This window comes from Salmo salar, chromosome ssa05, assembly GCF_905237065.1.
Source record: "Salmo salar chromosome ssa05, Ssal_v3.1, whole genome shotgun sequence".
Classification (NCBI taxonomy): domain Eukaryota; kingdom Metazoa; phylum Chordata; class Actinopteri; order Salmoniformes; family Salmonidae; genus Salmo; species Salmo salar.
In genome coordinates this window covers 79,155,979-79,177,542 of record NC_059446.1, presented here as the reverse complement: position 1 = coordinate 79,177,542, position 21,564 = coordinate 79,155,979, and the positions used below count along the sequence as shown (strand labels likewise).

Sequence of the window (21,564 nt, the reverse complement as noted above, 5' to 3'; positions counted from 1 at the left end):
AATGTAATTGTCCCCTCCAAAGTGGATATCAGATTTTCGCCCCTGGAGTCGTGGTGTGATCATAACAACATACAGGAACTCAAGTCCTTTTGTTCACCTGACGTAGAATTCTTTACAATCAAATGCCGACCGCATTATCTACCAAGAGAATTCTCTTCGATTATAATCACAGCCAAGCAGACACCTCGACGGCCCTGAAAGAACTTCATTGGACTCTTTGTAAACTGGAAACCACATATCCTGAGGCTGCATTTATTGTAGTTGGGTATTTTAACAAAGCTAATCTGAAAACAAGGCTCCCTAAATTTTATCAGCATATCGAATGCGCGAACCAGGCTGAAAAAATTCTGGATCATTGCTACTCCAACTTCCGCGACGCATACAAAGCTCTCCTTCGCCCTCCTTTCGGCAAATCTGATCACGACTCAATTTTGTTGCTCCCAGCCTATAGACAGAAACTAAAACAGGAAACGCCCGTGCTCAGGTCTGTTCAACGCTGGTCCGACCAATCTGATTCCACGCTTCAAGATTGCTTCGACTACGTGGACTGGGATATGTTCCGGATAGCCTCAGACAACAACATTGATGTATACGCTGATTCGATGAGCGAGTTTATTAGCAAGTTGTCACGTCCTGACCAGGGTTATTTGTTATTGTAGTTTGGTCAGGACGTGGCAGGGGGTGTTTGTTTTATGTGGTTCGGGCTATGTATTTAGGTAGAGGGGTGTTTGGTTTATGTGGTTCGTGGTTTGTTAGTCTATGTTCTATGTTAGTGTATTTCTATGTTCTGTCTAGTCTATTGTAGTTCTATGTTTAGTTAATTGGGGTTGGACCTTCAATTGGAGGCAGCTGGTTATCGTTGCCTCTGATTGAAGGTCCTATAATTAGGAGTTTGTTTGTCATGGGATTTTGTGGGAGATTGTTTCTTGTTTTGCGTTATGCCTGACAAGACTGTCTAGTTCGTTTGTTTTTGTATACGTTGTATGTGTTTTCCTTCTTCACTCAAAAAAAAGATGAGTATACATTTTCCCGCTGTGTTTTGGTCTACACCCTACGACACCCGTGACACAAGTGCATCGGTGATGATGTACCCACGGTGACTATTAAAACCTTCCCCAACCAGAAACCGTGGATTGATGGCAGCATTCACGCAAAACTGAAAGCGCAAACCACTGCTTTTAATCCTGGCAAGGCGACCTGGAAACATGACCGAATAGAAACAGTGTAGCTATTCCCTCCGCAAGGCAATCAAACAAGCTAAGCGTCAGTATAGAGACAAAGTAGAGTCGCAATTCAACGGCTCAGACACAAAACATATTTGGCTGGGTCTACAGTCAATCACGGATGACAAAAAGAAAACCAGCCCCGTCGCGGACACCGATGTCTTGCTCCCAGACAAACTAAACAACTTCTTTCCTCGCTTTGAGGACAATACAGTGTCACTGACACGGCCCTCTACCAAAACCTGCGGGCTCTCCTTCACCGCAGCCAATGTGAGTAAAACATTTAAATGTGTTAACCCCTGCAAGGCTGCCGGCCCAGACGGCATCCCTAGCCGTGTCCTCAGAGCATGCGCAGACCAGCTGGCTGGTGTGTTTACGGACATATTCAATCAATCCCTATCCCAGTCTGCTGTTCCCACATGCTTCAAGAGGGCCATCATTGTTCCTGTTCCCAAGAAAACTATGGTAACTGAGCTAAATGACTATCGCCCCATAGCGCTCACTTCCGTCATCATGAAGTCCTTTGAGAGACTAGTCAAGGACCATATTACCTCCACCCTACCTGACTCCCTAGACCCACTCCAATTTGCTTACCGCCCCAATAGATCCACAGACGACGCAATCACAATCACACTGAACACTGCCCTAACCCATTTCGACAAGAGGAATACCTATGTAAGAATGCTGTTCACCCTGGGTCTCAAACCCGCCCTGTGCAACTGGGTCCTGGACTTTCTGACAGGCCTCCCCAGGTGGTTAGGGTAGGAAACAACATCTCCACCCCGTTGATCCTCAACACTGGGTCTCCACAAGGGTGCGTTCTCAGCCCTCTCCTGTACTCCCTGTTCACCCATGACTGCGTGGCCATGCACACCCTCCGACTCAATCATCAAGTTTGCAGACGACACTACAGTGGTAGGCTTGATTACCAACAATGACGAGACGGCCTACAGGAAGGAGGTGAGGGCCCTCGGAGTGTGGTGTCAGGAAAATAACCTCATGCTCAACGTCAACAAAACAAAAGAGATGATCGTGGACTTCAGGAAACAGCAGATGGAGCACCCCCCTATCCACATCGATGGGACAGTAGTGGAGAAGGTGGAAAGTTTTAAGTTCCTCGGTGTACACATCACGGACAAACTGAAATGGTCCACCCACACAGACAGCATGGTGAAGAAGGCGCAACAGCGCCTCTTCAACCTCAGGAGGCTGAAGAAATTTGGGTTGTCAACAAAAACACTCATAAACTTTTACAGATACAGCCCGACAGGATGCTCTCGATTGTGTATCACCGCCTGGTACGGCAACTGCTCCGCCCACAACCGTATGGCTCTCCAGAGGGTAGTGAGGTCTGCACAACGCATCACCGTGGGCAAAGTACCTGCCCTCCAGGACACCTACACCACCCGATGTCACAGGAAGGCCAAAAAGATCATCAAGGACAACAACCACCCGAGCCACTGCCTGTTCAACCCGCTATCATCCAGAAGGCAAGGTCAGTACAGGTGCATCAAATCTGGGACCGAGAGACTGAAAAACAGCTTCTATCTCAAGGCCATCAGACTGTTAATGTAACGGCCGTCGAAGGGAGTAGACCAAGGCGCAGCGTGTTTAGTGCTCATCTTGAAGTTTAATGAAGAAATAGAACACTTACAAAAGAAACAAAATGACAGCCAACAGTTCCGTCAGTATTCCAAACTACTAAACGGAAAACAACCACCCACAAAATCCAAAGGAAAACAGGCTGCCTAAGTATGGCTCCCAATCAGAGACAATGATCTACAGCTGTCCCTGATTGAGAACCATACCCGGCCAAAACAAAGAAATACAAAACATAGAAAAAAGGACATAGAATGCCCACCCTAGTCACACCCTGGCCTAACCAAAATAGAGAATAAAACCCTCTCTTTGGCCAGGGCGTGACAGTACCCACCCCCCAAAGGTGCGGACTCCGGCCGCAAAACCTAAACCTATAGGGAAGGGTCCGGGTGGGCATCTATCCGCGGTGGTGGCTCAGGGGCGGGACGCAGACCCCGCTCCACCATTGGCTCACCCCACTTAGGTGGCGCCTCTGGATTGAGGACCCTCGCCGCCAACCCCGGACTGGGGACCCTCACAGCGGGCCCCGGACAGGCGGGCGACTCTGGGAGCTCCAGACTGGCGGGCGACTCTGGGAGCTCCAGACTGGCGGGCGACTCTGGGAGCTCCAGACTGGCGGGCGACTCTGGGAGCTCCAGACTGGCGGGCGACTCTGGGAGCTCCGGACTGGCGGGCGACTCTGGCAGCTCCGGACTGGCGGGCGACTCAGGCACCGGATGCGCCAGCCTGGGGAGACATGCAGGAGGCCTGGCTCTGGGAGCAGGTACAGGACTCACCAGACTGGGGAAACATGCAGGAGGCCTAGCTCTGGGAGCAGGCACAGGATTCAACAGACTTGGGAGAAATGCAGGAGGCCTGGCTCTGGGAGCAGGCACAGGACTCACCAGACTGGGGAGACATGCAGGAGGCCTGGCTCTGGGCGCAGGCACAGGATAGACCGGGTCCTGGAGACGCACTGGTGGTCTGGAGCGCACGGCCTGCACAACCCATCCTGGCTGCATTGTCACTGTAGCCCGGCACGGGCGAAGCACTGGCACAGGGCGAACTGGGCTGTGCTGGAGGTTGAGGGCTGCCGTGCGTAGAGCAGGCGCAGGGTAGGCTGGACCTAGGAGACACACTGGTGGCCAGATATGTTGAGCAGGCATACTCCTTCCTGGCTGGATGTCCACTCTAGCACGGCACTTGCGGGGGGCTGGTATCGACCGCACCAGACTGTGCGTGCGGATGGGCGAGACCGTGCGCACTTCCACATAGCACGGTGCTCTCCACGTCAACCGCTCCCCACGATAAGCACAGGGAGTTGGCTCAGGTCTATTGCCTGACTCTGCCAATCTCCCCGTGTGCCCCCCCCCCCCAAACCTTTTTGGGGCTGCCTCTCGTGCCTGCCTTGTTGATTTGCCTGTTCCTCCCAGTATCGCCGTTCCGCTTTAGCTGCCTCGATCTCCCACTGCGGACGGCGATACTCCCCAGGCGTTGTCCAGCGTCCTGCCCCATCCAGGATCTCCTCCCAGGTCCAATCCTCCTGTCCACGCTGCTTGGTCTTCTTGTGGTGGGTGGTTCTGTAATGGCCGTCGAAGGGAGTAGACCAAGGCGCAGCGTGTTTAGTGCTCATCTTGAAGTTTAATGAAGAAATAGAACACTTACAAAAGAAACAAAATGACAGCCAACAGTTCCGTCAGGATTCCAAACTAATAAACGGAAAACAACCACCCACAAAACCCAAAGGAAAACAGGCTGCCTAAGTATGGCTCCCAATCAGAGACAACGATCTACAGCTGTCCCTGATTGAGAACCATACCCGGCCAAAACAAAGAAATACAAAACATAGAAAAAAGGACATAGAATGCCCACCCTAGTCACACCCTGGCCTAACCAAAATAGAGAATAAAACCCTCTCTTTGGCCAGGGCGTGACAGTACCCACCCCCCAAAGGTGCGGACTCCGGCCGCAAAACCTAAACCTATAGGGAAGGGTCCGGGTGGGCATCTATCCGCGGTGGTGGCTCAGGGGCGGGACGCAGACCCCGCTCCACCATTGGCTCACCCCACTTAGGTGGCGCCTCTGGATTGAGGACCCTCGCCGCCAACCCCGGACTGGGGACCCTCACAGCGGGCCCCGGACTGGCGGGCGACTCTGGGAGCTCCAGACTGGCGGGCGACTCTGGGAGCTCCGGACTGGCGGGCGACTCTGGCAGCTCCGGACTGGCGGGCGACTCAGGCACCGGATGCGCCAGCCTGGGGAGACATGCAGGAGGCCTGGCTCTGGGAGCAGGTACAGGACTCACCAGACTGGGGAAACATGCAGGAGGCCTAGCTCTGGGAGCAGGCACAGGATTCAACAGACTTGGGAGAAATGCAGGAGGCCTGGCTCTGGGAGCAGGCACAGGACTCACCAGACTGGGGAGACATGCAGGAGGCCTGGCTCTGGGCGCAGGCACAGGATAGACCGGGTCCTGGAGACGCACTGGTGGTCTGGAGCGCACGGCCTGCACAACCCATCCTGGCTGCATTGTCACTGTAGCCCGGCACGGGCGAAGCACTGGCACAGGGCGAACTGGGCTGTGCTGGAGGTTGAGGGCTGCCGTGCGTAGAGCAGGCGCAGGGTAGGCTGGACCTAGGAGACACACTGGTGGCCAGATATGTTGAGCAGGCATACTCCTTCCTGGCTGGATGTCCACTCTAGCACGGCACTTGCGGGGGGGCTGGTATCGACCGCACCAGACTGTGCGTGCGGATGGGCGAGACCGTGCGCACTTCCACATAGCACGGTGCTCTCCACGTCAACCGCTCCCCACGATAAGCACAGGGAGTTGGCTCAGGTCTATTGCCTGACTCTGCCAATCTCCCCGTGTGCCCCCCCAAACCTTTTTGGGGCTGCCTCTCGTGCCTGCCTTGTTGATTTGCCTGTTCCTCCCAGTATCGCCGTTCCGCTTTAGCTGCCTCGATCTCCCACTGCGGACGGCGATACTCCCCAGGCGTTGTCCAGCGTCCTGCCCCATCCAGGATCTCCTCCCAGGTCCAATCCTCCTGTCCACGCTGCTTGGTCTTCTTGTGGTGGGTGGTTCTGTAATGGCCGTCGAAGGGAGTAGACCAAGGCGCAGCGTGTTTAGTGCTCATCTTGAAGTTTAATGAAGAAATAGAACACTTACAAAAGAAACAAAATGACAGCCAACAGTTCCGTCAGGATTCCAAACTAATAAACGGAAAACAACCACCCACAAAACCCAAAGGAAAACAGGCTGCCTAAGTATGGCTCCCAATCAGAGACAACGATCTACAGCTGTCCCTGATTGAGAACCATACCCGGCCAAAACAAAGAAATACAAAACATAGAAAAAAGGACATAGAATGCCCACCCTAGTCACACCCTGGCCTAACCAAAATAGAGAATAAAACCCTCTCTATGGCCAGGGCGTGACAGTTAAACAGCCATGACTAACATTGAGTGGCTGCTGCCAACATACTGACTCAAATCTCTAGCCACTTTAATAATTAAACATTGGATGTAATAAATGTATCACTAATCACTTTAAACAATGCCACTTTATATAATGTTTACATACCCTATATTACTCATCTCATATGTATATACTGTACTCTATTCCATCTACTGCATCTTGCCTATGCCGATTGGCCATCGCCCATCCATATATTTATATGTACATATTCTTATTCATTCCCTTACAATTGTGTGTATAAGGTAGTTATTGTGAAATTGTTGGATTACTTGTTAGATATTACTGCATGGTCGGAACTAGAAGCACAAGCATTTCGCTACACTCGCATTAACACCTGCTAACTGTCACAGCGGTCGATGAAAGGGGACCAAGGCGCAGAATGTAGAGTGCTCATTCTTACTTTATTTTATGAGAACACTTAAACAAAAGAACAACACGACAGCCAACAGTTCCATAAGGTACTCAGACAAAACGGAAAACAACTACCCACAACCCTAAAGGAAAAACAGGCTGCCTAAGTATGGCTTCCAATCAGAGACAACGAAAGACACCTGCCTCTGATTGGAAACCATACCCGGCCAAACATGAAAACCAACACATAGAAAATGATAACTAGAACAAACCCACATAGAAACAGAAAAACCAAAATACCTACATAACAACCCCCCCCCCCCTGCCACGCACTGACCACTCTACTATGGCAAATGACCTCTTTCACTGGTCAGGACGTGACACTAACCATGTGTATGTGACCAATCAAATTTTATACGATTTGGATACAAGAGAAATTTGGAAGTTTTTGTTCTGGACTTCACTCCACTTATGGAGAGACACATAACACACTGACTTGTCACCTACACTGTCTGTAATACACAGTCATCCTCAGGCATGTGTTGCAGACGTACAGTTATTATTTCAGAGTTAAAAAAACAGCTGGTTAGCAGTGAGAAGTTGCTGAGAACTTCTTGAGAACTTCCACTGAAATTCTCAGGAGAGAAATGAAAGGAAAGGAAAGGAAATGAGAGAGAGAGAGTAAAAACAAAACCCACAGCATGACAACAGATGCCTCTTACAAAGGGAAAATTCACTTCAGCTGGTTTCCACTATAATTACATACATCAATCACTTTAGATTGTTTTTTCATAATGTGATTATTGATGAGCTGGGACTTTCCTGAGAATTTTTGTGGAAGTTCTCAAGAAGTTCTCAGCAACTTCTAACCATCTCTCTCTCTCTCTCTCTCTCTCTCTCTCTCTGTCTCTCTCTCTCTCTCTCTCTGTCTCTCTCTGTCTCTCTCATAGGGAATCAGGGGATTCCCAGGGCTGAAGGGTGATGTCGGCCTGCCAGGTGATCGCGGTGATGATGTAAGTTGACCTTAGATTAAAGAGTTCAGCACTGTCCACTGCCACCAAAGGGCCAAACCAGGTGCATTGTAATCTCCGTATGATATAAATTGCCTAGCCTAGCATAGCTTATACCTATTTGCTCAGTCATACGCCTTCCATATTGATTCCACAGAACGACCAGCCAGGTCGGGGAGGCCTCCAGGGGCCAAAAGGATACCCTGGTCTCACAGGAGAGAATGTAAGTTCCACAACAACATTGAGTTCACAGTAAATATTATGGAACCACAGCTCTGAATACATAGTTAACATATTTTTCTACTTTTATTATGACCAATGCTGTATGAATATGTTAAGTAGTACCTACTAAGTACCAACGAAAATCTGCTATCTGACTCATGGCTTCCTGTCCTTCCCTACAGGGATCACCAGGCCCAGTGGGCCATCCGGGGGCAGACGTGAGTAACTCTTAAATAATGGAGCAATTGTGGGTGATGGGAAGGAGCCAAATTCCAACACACTTTTCATCACTGTTTGTGTGTAATGGGGGAGTGCAGGAATAAGAGTTGAGGAAGGTTGGGGCTTGGAGCTCGTAGGGATGGGAGAGTGTACGGTGGGCTGGTTTGATGACGTTGGTCAGAGGTAAAAAAGTGACCTCCTCTGTTCCTCAGTCATAGTGTGTGTGTATTAAACTTTGTCATCGTGATTTGTGTCAAAAAGGTCAGCAGTCAATACTGCTTACACTGAATGACAACTGTGTATATTTCACTCCTGTACATAACAGTCACAGACACACACACGCATGTATGCACGCACACACACACACACACACGCATGTACGCACGCACGCGCGCGCACACACACACGCATGTACGTACACACACACGCATGCATGCACGCACGCACGCACACACACACGCACACACATACATGGAAATGGACAGTCACAAGATTCTCCTAAATCTCCCTGTAATGCATTTATCTTCCTGTCTCAGGAATGTGAGATCCTGGAGGTCATTCAGAAACTCTGCTGTAAGTATATTGAGTGCTCAAAATTCAGTCATACTGGTTATTTTCCAGACTAACGTACTGCTGTGCCAAACATGTTCCTTTAGTGAAACAAATTTTACTCAACATAGATTTAGAAGACGTATCAGTGAGCCTGAACACAGTCCCAACCTCTACTGTTAAAAATGTACCCTGCACTGTCTCCTCTGAAGGCTAAAAGACGACTAATACACGACTAATACACAGTTTATCTTCCTAGCTAAACAGTTCATTTGAAGCAGCATTTATCCTGGGTTGAGTTTGGGACAAACTTTGTGAAAGAGATGCAAGTGTACACACACACAATCACTTAAACACACATGCAGGCAGGAAGGCACGCACACACACTCGAACACACTCACTTACACACACATATGCAGGCACACACACACTCAGGGACACATGCAATTGTGGAGGCAGTTGTGGATGTAATGTAGCTATAATAACTCTGTATTTCAGTGTTTGTTGTGTATGTTTGGAATGCAAGTGTTTTTACAGTTTTTTACAATTGCTAACAAGAGTTGACCTATACTTAAGATTATTTTTCTAAACTCTTAAGACAGCAACACACCTACATCACTGTCACAGTTGTCGTCGGGAAAGGAGGACCAAGGCGCAGCGGGAATGTGGATACTCATATCTTTTTAATAAAACACGCAAAGCATCCACAGGGAAAAACAATACTCACGACACGAACAATGTGGCAGGCTAAACAAAGCAGTGCTCACAAACAACTTCCCACAAACTACTAACAAACACACACCCCTATATAGGACTCTCAATCAGAGGCAACTAGAAACACCTGCCTCCAATTGAGAGTCCAGCACCCAACCCTAAACATAGAAAACCTAACTAGACAAAAATGCAGCAATACAACCTAGAACATACAACCTAGAACATACATCCAAAAACCCAGGAACACATAAATCAAACACCCCTCACAACACACACAAAAACCACCACCATACAAAAACAAACATCCCTCTGTCACGTCGTAACCAAAATACTAAACCACTACTCCCTCTGCGGGTCAGGACGTGACAGTACCTCCCCCTAAAGGTGCAGACCCCGGAATGCACCTTAAAAAAGAAAACACAAAAATCCCCAATACCCCAACAAAACCAAAAAGCAATACCCCCTAAACAATAAGGGAGGGAAGGGAGGGTGGCTGCCGTCAACGACGGCACTGTGCTACACCCTCCCTCCCCAACCCACCTATCCTGGAGGTGGCTCTGGTTCCGGCCTCCTGCCCTCCAGGTTATAGGCAGACTCATTGGGGTCCGGGTCGTAGAGAGACCCCTTCGGTTCTGGGCAGACGGGCCGCTCCGGCTGATCTGGGCAGACGGGCCGCTCCGGCTGATCCGGGCAGACGGGCCGATCCGGGCAGACGGGCCGATCCGGGCAGACGGGCCGCTCCGGCCGGATCCGGGCAGACGGGCCGCTCCGGCCGGATCCGGGCAGACGGGCCGCTCCGGCCGGATCCGGGCAGACGGGCCGCTCCGGCCGGATCCGGGCGGCTCCGGCGGCTCCGGGCAGGCGGGCGGCTCCTGACTGGCGGGCGGCTCCTGACTGGCGGCTCCTGACTGGCGGGCGGCTCCGGCGGCTCTGGTGGCTCCTGACTGGCGAGCAGCTCTGGCGGCTCCTGACTGGCGAGGCTGGGCTGACGCACTAGATGCCTGATGCGTGGGGTTGGTACTGGACGTGCCAGCCTGGAGACACGCACCTCAAGGCTAGTGCGTGTAGCGGGAAACACTGGACCGTAGAGGCGCACTGGCGGTCTCGAGCGCAGAGTTGGCATCACCCCTTCAGGCTGGATGCCCACTCTCCCCTGGCACATGCGGGGCGCTGGTACTGCGCGTACCGGCCTGAAAATACCAGGCCTCACCATAACAACTACCCCAAAGCACGGGACCTGTCCAGTCTGTTTCTGTCCAACAAGGGTACGGGGAGCTGGCCTGGGTCTCCAACCTCACCCCGCCAAACTGCCCTTGTGCCCCCCCAAAAATGTTTTATTGGGGCTGCCTCTCGGGCTCCCTTATCCGCCGTGTTCCCCAGTCCTTGCCAGAATTCCTCCGCTGCTTGGTCCTGGTATGGTGGGAAGTTCTGTCACAGTTGTCGTCGGGAAAGGAGGACCAAGGCGCAGCAGGAATGTGGATACTCATATCTTTTTAATAAAACACGCAAAGCATCCACAGGGAAAAACAATAAACAATACTCACGACACGAACAGTGTGGCAGGCTAAACAAAGCAGTGCTCACAAACAACTTCCCACAAACTACTAACAAACACACACCCCTATATAGGACTCTCAATCAGAGGCAACTAGAAACACCTGCCTCCAATTGAAAGTCCAGCACCCAACCCTAAACATAGAAAACCTAACTAGACAAAAATGCAGCAATACAACCTAGAACATACATCCAAAAACCCAGGAACACATAAATCAAACACCCCTCACAACACACACAAAAACCACCACCATACAAAAACAAACATCCCTGTGTCACATCCTAACCAAAATACTAAACCACTACTCCCTCTGCTGGTCAGGACGTGACAATCACACAATTAGCCAAATAGTACATTTTCTGCTCAAAACCACATTTTGTTAATTAAATAGCAACTCTACATTTCATAATGCAAAAAAAAATGTCTCTACTGTACATACACTAACTCTATCAAAACACGGCAAACCCGACTCAATACAGTATCTAATCATTTTGTGAAAACACTAGCACATGTTTTCTATCCAAGAGGAACGTGTAGTCAATCATAACACAATGACTTTCAAAATACTAACAGTTGATGGCATTACAAAAACTGCATTACTCTTCATGTTTCAGTTCTTACCTGCAGACATTAGACAATATGAAATCCATTGTTTTTTATAATTCAGTTTCCTTTTACTGTAAACCACTCTACATTTTTTGATTGAGTGTCGAATGTGTGCATTTTTGGCAACATACTATCTAAAAGTGAATGACTCATCTTTCATAGAATGTAAAGTAGAAAAAAATTGTAAGTGACAGAATTGCTGCAGTAAAAGCTTTATTAGCAACATGAAATTGTTGCCAGTGATCAACAAGAAATCCAACATACATGGCCTTTGGTTCCAAATGTGTAAAAATAAAACACAATTATAGTAAAAAAAAAAACTGTCACGTCCTGACCATAGAAAGCTGTTATTTTCTATGGTAGAGTAGGTCAGGGCGTGACAGGTTTTTTTTCTAGTTTCTTTATTTCTATGTTGGGCTTTTTTGGGATGATCCCCAATTAGAGGCAACTGGTCATCGTTGTCTCTAATTGGAGATCATACTTAAGTAGTTGTTTTTCCCACCAGGGTTTGTGGGAGATTGTTTTTGAGTTAGTGTATGTTGCACCGCTTCGTCACGGTTTGTTGTTTTTGTTCTTTAGTTTATTTGTGTATCTTGCATAGTTTCACAGTTCAATAAAATTATGTGGAACGATACACACACTGCACTTTGGTCCGCTCCTTCATATGACAAACGTGACAAAAACACTAAAATTCAGTCCTGTTCTAATCTATATGATCATTAGCATTTGGCCACATGTTCTCGTCCACATCACCTCTTATGTCGTCTCTCGCTATGCACCTTGGATAGAAACGCTTGGCATGCCTTATCCACCCCTGGCAGTCTTCAGCTGAGATGTCTCTGCAGCCGGCATCTATTGCATCCAGAAGGGACATTTGGTCATTTCAATTTGTAATTTTTTATTTAACCTTTATTTAACTAGGCAAGTCAGTTAAGAACAAATTCTTATTTACAATGACGGCCAACCAAAAGGCAAAAGGCCTCCTGCGGGGACGGGGGCTGGGATTAAAAAAATAAAATATTAATATAGGACAAAACACACATCATGACAAGAGAGACAACACAACACTACATAAAGAGAGCCCTAAGACAACGACATAGCAAGGCAGTAACACATGACAACATAGCATGGTAACAACAAAACATGACAACACAACATGGTAGCAGTGCAAAACATGGTACAAACGTTATTGGGCACAGACAACAGCACAAAGGGCAAGAAGGTAGAGACAACAATACATCACGCAAAGCAGCCTCAAATGTCAGTAAGAGTGTCCATGATTGAGTCTTTGAATGAAGAGATTGAGATAAAACTGTCCAGTTTGAGTGTTTGTTGCAGCTCGTTCCAGTCGCTAGCTGCAGCGAACTGAAAAGACGAGTGACACAGGGATGTGTGTGCTTTGGGGACCTTTAACAGAATGTGACTGGCAGAATGGGTGTTGTATGTGGAGGATGAGGGCTGCAGTAGATATCTCAGATGGGGGGGAGTGAGGCCTAAGAGGGTTTTATAAATAAGCATCAACCAGTGGGTCTTGCGACGGGTATACAGAGATGACCAGTTTACCGAGGAGTATAGAGTGCAGTGATGTGTCCTATAAGGAGCATTGGTGGCAAATCTGATGGCCGAATGGTAAAGCACATCTACCCACTCGAGAGCACCCTTACCTGCCGATCTATAAATGATGTCTCCGTAATCTAGGATGGGTTGGATGGTCATCTGAATCAGGGTTAGTTTGGCAGCTGGGGTGAAAGATGAGTTCCCAGTTCCTCGTCCAGAGCTTCCGGCGACAGTTCCTCGTCCAGAGCTTCCAGCGACAGTGCCCCGTCCAGAACTTCCGGCGACAGTTCCCCGTCCAGTGCTTCCGGCAATGTCCTACAGTCCAGAGCCTGCAGAGCAAGGCCCACAGTCCGGAGCCTGCAGATATGGCCCACGGTCTGGAGCCTGCAGAGACGGCCCACGGTCCGGAGCCTGCAGAGACGGCCCACAGTCCGGAACCGCCAGAGACGGCCCACAGTCCGGAACCGCCAGAGACGGCCCACAGTCCGGAACCGCCAGAGACGGCCCACAGTCCGGAACCGCCAGAGACGGCCCACAGTCCGGAACCGCCAGAGACGGCCCACAGTCCGGAACCGCCAGAGACGCACCTCAGCCCGGAACCGCCAGAGACGCACCTCAGCCCGAGGTCTCCGGCGACGCACCTCAGCCCGAGGTCTCCGGCGACGCACCTCAGCCCGAGGTCTCCGGCGACGCACCTCAGCCCAGAGCCTTCAGCAGTGGTCTACAGCCATGAGCCTTCAAGGGGGGTGGGCAGGTTAGAATGGGGACTAAATCCGGAGCCTGAGCCACCTCCGTAGTTGGAGGATTGGGGAGAGGGGGTGTAGCACGGGAGCCATCGGTGACGCTAGCCACCCTCCCTTCCCTCCCTTTAAGTTTGGGGTTATTTTTTTTAATTTTTTTTGTGTTTCGGTGCATCCGGGGTCTGCACCTTTGGGGGGGGGTACTGTCACGTCCTGACCAGTAAAAGGGGTTGTTTGTTATTGTAGTTTGGTCAGGGCGTGGCAGGGGGTGTTTGTTTTGTGTGTTTCGGGGTTTTGGTGTATGTTCTATATTTTCTATGTGTTTCTCTGGGTTTTCTATTTCTATGTTGGGGTTTTGGAATGACCTCCAATTAGAGGCAGCTGGTTGTCGTTGCCTCTAATTGGAGGCCATATTTAAGTGGGTTAATTTTCTCTTGTGTTTGTGGGTGGTTGTTTCCATGTATAGTCTGAGCACCTTACAGGACTGTTTTTCATAGTTTGTTTGTATGAGTATTTTTTCCTTTCTTTAATAAAAGAAGATGAGCAATTTCACCGCTGCATATTAGTCCGATGATTTCTCCTCCTCAGACGACAAACTTTGTGACAAGAGTTTTGAAAATGTGACTACAGATTGGACAAAAGGATGTTAGCGATTGTAAAAAAAACATATGACTATTTTACACCATATTAAAGACAAAGAGTCTTATCTAACCACATTGTCCGATTTCAAAAAGGCTTTACAACGAAAGCAAAACATTAGATTATGTCAGGACAGTACCCAACCAGAAATAATCAGACACCCATTTTTCAAGCTAGCATATAATGTCACAAAAAGCACAGCTAAATGCAGCACTAACCTTTGATGATCTTCATCAGATTACACTCCTAGGACATTATGTTATACAATACATGCATGTTTTGTTCAATCAAGTTCATATTTATATCAAAAACCAGCTTTTTACATTAGCATGTGACATTCAGAACTAGCATACCCACCGAAAATTCCGGTGAATTTACTAAATTACTCACGATAAACGTTCACAAAAAACATAACAATTATTTAAAGAATTATAGATACAGAACTCCTTTATGCAATCGCTATGTCCGATTTTAAAATAGCTTTTCGGCGAAAGCACATTTTGCAAAATTCTGAGTAGATAGCTCACCATCACGGGCTAGCTATTTTGACACCCACCAAGTTTGGCACTCACCAAACTCAGATTTACTATAAGAAAAATTGGATTACCTTTGCTGTTCCTCGTCAGAGTGCACTCCCAGGACTTCTACTTCAACAACAAATGTTGGTTTGGTTCCAAATAATCCATAGTTATATCCAAATAGCTGCGTTTGTTCTTGCGTTCAAGACACTATCCGAAGGGTGACGCGCCGGCGCGTATCGTGACAAAAAAATTCAAAATATTCCATTACCGTACTTCGAAGCATGTCAAACGCTGTTTAAAATCAATTTTTATGCGATTTTTCTCGTAAAATAGCGATAATATTCCGACCGGGCGACGTTGTTTTCGTTCAAAGACTGAAAATGTAAAATGGACTCTTCACGTGCATGCGTGCGCCCGTTTCATTGTTCTCAGATCGACCACTATCCAAATGCGCTACTGTTTTTCAGACAGGGACTGCAGAGTCATCATTCTACGTTCTGGCGCCTTCTGAGAGCCTATGGAAGTCTTAGAAAATGTCACGTTACAGCAGAGATCCTCTGTTTTTGATAAAGAGGCTATAGAAGGCCAAGAAATGGTCAGAGAGAGCACTTCCTGTTTAGAATCTTCTCAGGTTTTGGCCTGCCATATGAGTTCTGTTATACTCACAGACACCATTCAAACAGTTTTAGAAACTTTAGGGTGTTTTCTATCCAAATCAAACAATTATATGCACATTCTAGTTTCTGGGCAGGAGTAATAACCAGATTAAATCGGGTACGTTTTTTATCCGGACGTGAAAATACTGCCCCCTATCCTAAACAGGTTAAGATATCAATCAGGGTGGATCTTGATTTAATGTCTTTGTTTTTCTCTTGTAGCATGCTGTGGTAAGTTCCTGGACCCATACAAAGTTTTAGCGCTTAACAGTTACACATGGCATTATTTTACATCCTTGCATGACCTTCAGTTTCAATTTTCAAGATTCAATTTCCCTCTGTATGCCAGTGAGAGACTCTGAGAGGCACCAAATTACATCCACAGCATGAATTGTAAAAAGTCACATAGATATACAGATGTACAATCTTAATTTGAGAATAATCCTGCAGCAACAGGGAATGTGAATTATAATGTGGATTATAGTTAACTGGGATTCTTCTGTAGGGGTTGATACATTTTTCATTAGGGCAAATCAAGTCTGACATTCTAAAGTGTAAATTACAAACTTTAGAAGCCTTTTTAAACCTCGAACACACTACAAGTTTGCATTTCCTGCTGTGCAGGACAATTTTCAGCAACAAAAGACTGATCAAATTAAGATCCTTCATCTGTACTATTCATATGGTGTATGATGCTCAGAATATATCATGATATTATTATAATGATAATGTAACTGGCATTCACAGTGTGTGAGTGTGGTCCGGTGAAGCTACTCTTTGTACTGGACAGTTCAGAGAGCGTTGGGCTGCAGAACTTCACCCTGGAAAAAGAGTTTATAATTCGAATCATTAACAAGATTACCAAGTTCAGCAAAGACAAGGTGGGTGAACATTTGTCCTGGCTTCCCTGGGTGAGAGAGGGGCCTTAACTAAATGTTGTTTCTCTGTGTGTGTTCCTGTTTGCAGAAGGAGCTAGGATCACGAGTGGGTGTAGTTCAGTACAGCCATGACGGCACCCGGGAGCTGGTATCTATGGAGGACCCCAAGATCACCACAGTAGCACAGCTCAAAAGGTCAGACCAGATAAGAGTCAAAAGTCCAAAGTACAGCAGTTACCTGATATCAGTTGACTGACTGACTAACTGTTGTGTTTGATGTCCCATACTTGCAGCTCGGTGAGAAACATGCGCTGGATTGCCGGTGGTACGTACACGGGAGAGGCGCTGGATTTTGCCCGGCAGGCATTTGGCAGCTCCCAGCTGGACCGAAAGGTGGCCGTAGTCTTGACGGACGGACGGTCGGACACTCGCCGGGATGCCAAACCGCTGTCCTCCCTCTGCTCTGTGCCCAATATAAGGGTGAGGGATGGCAATGGGACTGGGCAATGGGATGGGGAGAGTGGGCATTGGGCTGAAGGACATGTATAGGTTGGGGGTGAAGAGATGATGTCAGGACTAAGGGTCCATTTCATTAGACATAAAGAGAACCATCTCTCTTTCCTCCAAATCCGCCATTTTGTGTCAAAGCCTCAGTATGTCCTCCCTCTTGGCTCCTCAGGTGGTGGGCATTGGCATGGGTGACATCTTCAGACGGGCGTCATACGCCACCATGCTGGAGGAGATCACCTGTCTGGGCACAGCCTCACCTGGACTCTACCTGAAGATTACAGACCACGTGCAACTGCTGGAGGACTCCTTCTTCAACAACGTTACTGGCTATATCTGCCAAGGTAGACTGTGTACAGGCTAGCTCTAATTTACAATATCAGGAGCTAGCTACATGCTATGTTCCTATGCTCTCAACTAAGGTCTGGGTTGTGTTTACAGATAAGAAATGTCCTGATTACACCTGTCCAGGTAAGACTGCTCCTCTCCCTTGTTTTTATGGTCACAGTTTCCTATGGGTTACAATACGTTATTTATTTAGCATTCAGCCTAGTACTGCAATTTAAAGATTTTGTGGAATGTATCTGATCCCCAACTGCTGTTCTAAAATAGTCCACTCTTCCTCCAGCCAACTTCCAGGAAGCTACAGACATAGTCTTCATGTTGGATGGCTCCTCCAGTGTGGGCCAGGCCAACTTCTACAGAGCCAGAGAGTTTGTTGAGAACATGGCCGCCAGGCTGCTGTCACAGGACCGGGGAGGGCTGCTCCGCCTGTCCGTCATGCAGTACAGCGATGGGCAGCAGCAGAGAGTGGAGGTGCCCTTCACTGCCAGGTTTGAGGATGTGCTAACGGGGCTAGCAGCTACGCTCTACATGGACGGGGCCACCGACTTACCGGCTGCCCTGGCCTTCCTGACCTCCACCCTCCAGAGGGAGGGCCGCTCTGCTGTCCCCAGGAAAGTGGTGGTGTTCACGGATGGCAGGTCTGTGGCCTCTGCCCGGCCTGCTATCCCCGGAGCCGCTGCCGCCGCCCTGGCAGAGAACACACAGCTGCTGGCAGTCACTGTGGGCGAGGGCTTTGACGAGGCAGGCGTGTGCCAGCTGGTGACGGGACAGGCGAACGGGTTTGATTACCGCGTCGTGGATAGTCGTGTCCACCGAGTGGCTCTGTACAGTGACCTGGCCAGACGGGTGGTCATGCAGAGCCTGGCTAGAAAGCTCTCTAAAGCTCTCTGAAGCTCTCTAAAGCTCTCTGAAGTTCTCCAAAGCTCTCCGAAGCTCTCTAAAGCTCTCTGAAGCTCTGTAAAGCTATCTCAAGCTCTCTGAAGTTCTCTAAAGTTCTCTAAAGCTTTCTAAAGCGCTGTAAAGCTCTCTAAAGCTCCCTGAAGCTCTGTAAAGCTCTCTGGAGCCCTGTAAAGCTCTCTGGAGCTCTGTAAAGCTCTCTGAAGCTCTCCGAAGCTTTGTAAAGCTCTCTGAAGCTCTCTAACGCTCTTAAAGACCACCCTACTACTGAAATGTTTATGAATTGTCCGGTTGTGCCATGTATTAGGCCATTAAGAAATTAGATAGATATGGTGCACATTTTATACTTTTGTGTTTTCCTTCTGCCTTTGAGGGCCTCCTGCTTTTCTTGTGAAATAAAATGAATATGTTTGTCATAAGAAGCACTTGGGTAGATTAATAAACGTTACGGTGTAAGTTTGGTGATAAGATGAACAGTTTTCTTTTGCTCAAATTTGCTGGAGGTCTTGACAAATGAAATATTGGACAAACTAACTAGCTAATTCTGAATACAATACAATTTATTATTTTCAAATATATGCAGGGCCATTTAGTGAAAGAATTACCCAGACATGCCAATAAAATGCACTAGAGGGCAGTGTTTATGGAGTGTTGAGAAAAGAGGGCTGAGTAGATGAGCACTAACACATTTGGAAAATACTGCTATTCTGTTCTACATAGTGATTAGTAATAGTTGTAGTAAATAGTTGTAGAAGGACCTTTCACAGATCGGTCCAAAAAGACACTAGGCTTCCCCTCGTACTCCGTACTTATCTGAGGGCGTTGGGCTTCTGACCTCAGGATGTATCCAACTTCAGCACCATGGACATAGTTAGAAAATCAGCTGTTTGAAATCCCAGATGCCAATCAGTAAACTCATTAATTCCCTCATGAAATAGCATGTATTTAGTATATCTGGCTCCAACTGAGAATAATAAGAAGCAGGGATCATGAAAAAGTTGTATTGTATATAGCTATGTTTTGTTACTGTGAAAATTAATCTGTAATGAAAACAGGTATAATGATTTTAGTAACTGTAATGATCAGTGGGTTCCTCTATCTCAGAAAGCCACATCTGATTCTCACTGCTCTTCTTCTCTGTCTCCTCACTGCTCTTGTTCCTCAGCTCCTCACTGGTCTTCTCTGTCTCCTCACTGCTCTTGTTCCTCAGCTCCTCACTGCTCTTCTGTCTCCTCACTGCTCTTGTTCCTCAGCTCCTCACTGCTCTTCTCTGTCTCCTCACTGCTCTTGTTCCTCAGCTCTTCACTGCTCTTCTCTGTCTCCTCACTGCTCTTGTTCCTCAGCTCCTCACTGCTCTTCTCTGTCTCCTCACTGCTCTTGTTCCTCAGCTCCTCACTGCTCTTCTCTGTCTCCTCATTGCTCTTGTTCCTCAGCTCCTCTGCCACCCTAATTCCTGCTGAGAAGCAATTGACTTTCTTGGCTGTGGTCTCCAGAGAGATCACCTGGATCCTCTTCATGTCTTTCCTGCAGCGCAGCTCCTTCAGCTTCCTGTAGTAGACCCTGCAGTTGAAGCCCTCCATAAAGCCCAGGGTGATGTGTGTCTGCAGAGAGGACAGGCTGGGGTAGTACCACAAGCAGCTGGCACACTTATACAGCAGCTCCCCATTGAACTTCTCCAGGGCAGAGGAGGCTCTGAGGAAGCGGAAGTCCAGGTGGTCCGTGAACGACGGCTCCTTGGGCTCCACTGACCTACTGCCTCCCTTCCTCACCGTGTGTCTGTAGGAGATGTCTGCTGGCTTCAGGGGAGGGCAGAGAGTGTGAGGTGTTTTGGAGCCAAGTATACTAGGGGGTTCTGCTGCTTTTAATGCCTGAACGTGAGAAGGACTCCACTGGGTACCTGGTGTTAGAGAAAGAATAGGGTCCTGCTGTCACGCTATGGCAATCCTGATTCATATTTACTAAAGAATTATTCAAATGCTTTAGTTTAATTTATTAGGATCCCCATTAGCTAGCTACTGCACATGTAGCAGCTATTTTTCCTGGGGTCCACATAAAACGTACAAATACATTACAAAGTACACAACAGAAATAGACAAGAACAACATAATATATTACATTCAATTCAAAATATTTGTTTACAAATAAAATAAGAGTTTTATATAGGAAAGACACCAAGAGACAACAAAAATACTATCTACACACTATTTATATATCCATATTCATTCTTATATACAGTATAGTTAAATTACAATATCTCTTTTGAAAGAGGAGAGGCACTTTGATACAAGATGTTTTCAATATCTGTTTTTTAAAGCTGAACTTGCTTTTTGCCTGAGTAACCTCTGGTGGCAGAGCATTCCACAATGACATGGCTCTATACAAGCATTTTGCTACACCCGCAATAACATCTGCTAAGTATGTGTATGTGACCAACACAATTTGATTTGATTTGATACATCACTGAGTGATGCATTAAATCTGTTTTTTGTTTGGATACTGTGAAGATACACCATAAAGGTGTGTATGGTGGGGTTTGTATGTCTGTTTGAAGTATATGAAAAAATATTATACAAGAGCTTAGCCATTTTCAACACATAAATGTTTCTTAAGAAGACTAGAAGAGAAGTAGTCAATTTCTCCTCAACCCTCAACCATGAAAGACTATCATGGTATACATCTGCAAAGTGGTATTGTATAATGGTATCCATCTGCAGAGTGGTATTGTATAATGGTATCCATCTGCAGAGTGGTATTCTGTCATAGTATCCATCTGCAGAGTGGTATTCTGTCATGGTATCCATCTGCATAGTGGTATTCTATCATAGATCCATCTGCAGAGTGGTATTCTGTCATGGTATCCATCTGCAGAGTGGTATTCTATTATGCTATCCATCTGCAGAGTGGTATTCTGTCATGGTATCCATCTGCATAGTGGTATTCTATCATAGTATCCATCTGCAGAGTGGTATTCTGTCATGGTATCCATCTGCAGAGTGGTATTCTATTATGCTATCCATCTGCAGAGTGGTATTCTGTCATGGTATCCATCTGCATAGTGGTATTCTATCATAGTATCCATCTGCAGAGTGGTATTCTGTCATGGTATCCATCTGCAGAGTGGTATTCTATTATGCTATCCATCTGCAGAGTGGTATTCTGTCATGGTATCCATCTGCATAGTGGTATTCTATCATAGTATCCATCTGCATAGTGGTATTCTATTATGCTATCCATCTGCAGAGTGGTATTCTGTCATGGTATCCATCTGCATAGTGGTATTCTATTATGCTATCCATCTGCAGAGTGGTATTCAATCATG

The 21,564-nt window shown here is 47.4% G+C and overlaps 1 protein-coding gene across 3 annotated transcripts in view; it reads left to right on the top strand.

The window, feature by feature from the left end:
- The window catches only part of LOC106585480 (collagen alpha-1(VI) chain), a 49,610-nt gene extending 30,909 nt beyond the window's left edge, over positions 1 to 18,701 (top strand). For 2 of the 3 annotated variants that reach the window (XM_045719047.1, XM_045719045.1), the window contains 11 exons: positions 7,581 to 7,643; positions 7,798 to 7,863; positions 8,045 to 8,080; positions 8,618 to 8,654; positions 15,841 to 15,849; positions 16,366 to 16,499; positions 16,585 to 16,691; positions 16,790 to 16,976; positions 17,176 to 17,347; positions 17,445 to 17,474; positions 17,632 to 18,701. In XM_045719047.1, the coding sequence (XP_045575003.1) occupies positions 7,581 to 7,643; positions 7,798 to 7,863; positions 8,045 to 8,080; positions 8,618 to 8,654; positions 15,841 to 15,849; positions 16,366 to 16,499; positions 16,585 to 16,691; positions 16,790 to 16,976; positions 17,176 to 17,347; positions 17,445 to 17,474; positions 17,632 to 18,239 (1,449 nt within the window). In that variant the 3' untranslated portion in view covers positions 18,240 to 18,701. The remainder of the gene's footprint in view (positions 1 to 7,580; positions 7,644 to 7,797; positions 7,864 to 8,044; positions 8,081 to 8,617; positions 8,655 to 15,840; positions 15,850 to 16,365; positions 16,500 to 16,584; positions 16,692 to 16,789; positions 16,977 to 17,175; positions 17,348 to 17,444; positions 17,475 to 17,631) is intronic. The other variant, XM_045719046.1, reaches the window with a different exon arrangement.
- Positions 18,702 to 21,564: the final 2,863 nt, after the last annotated feature.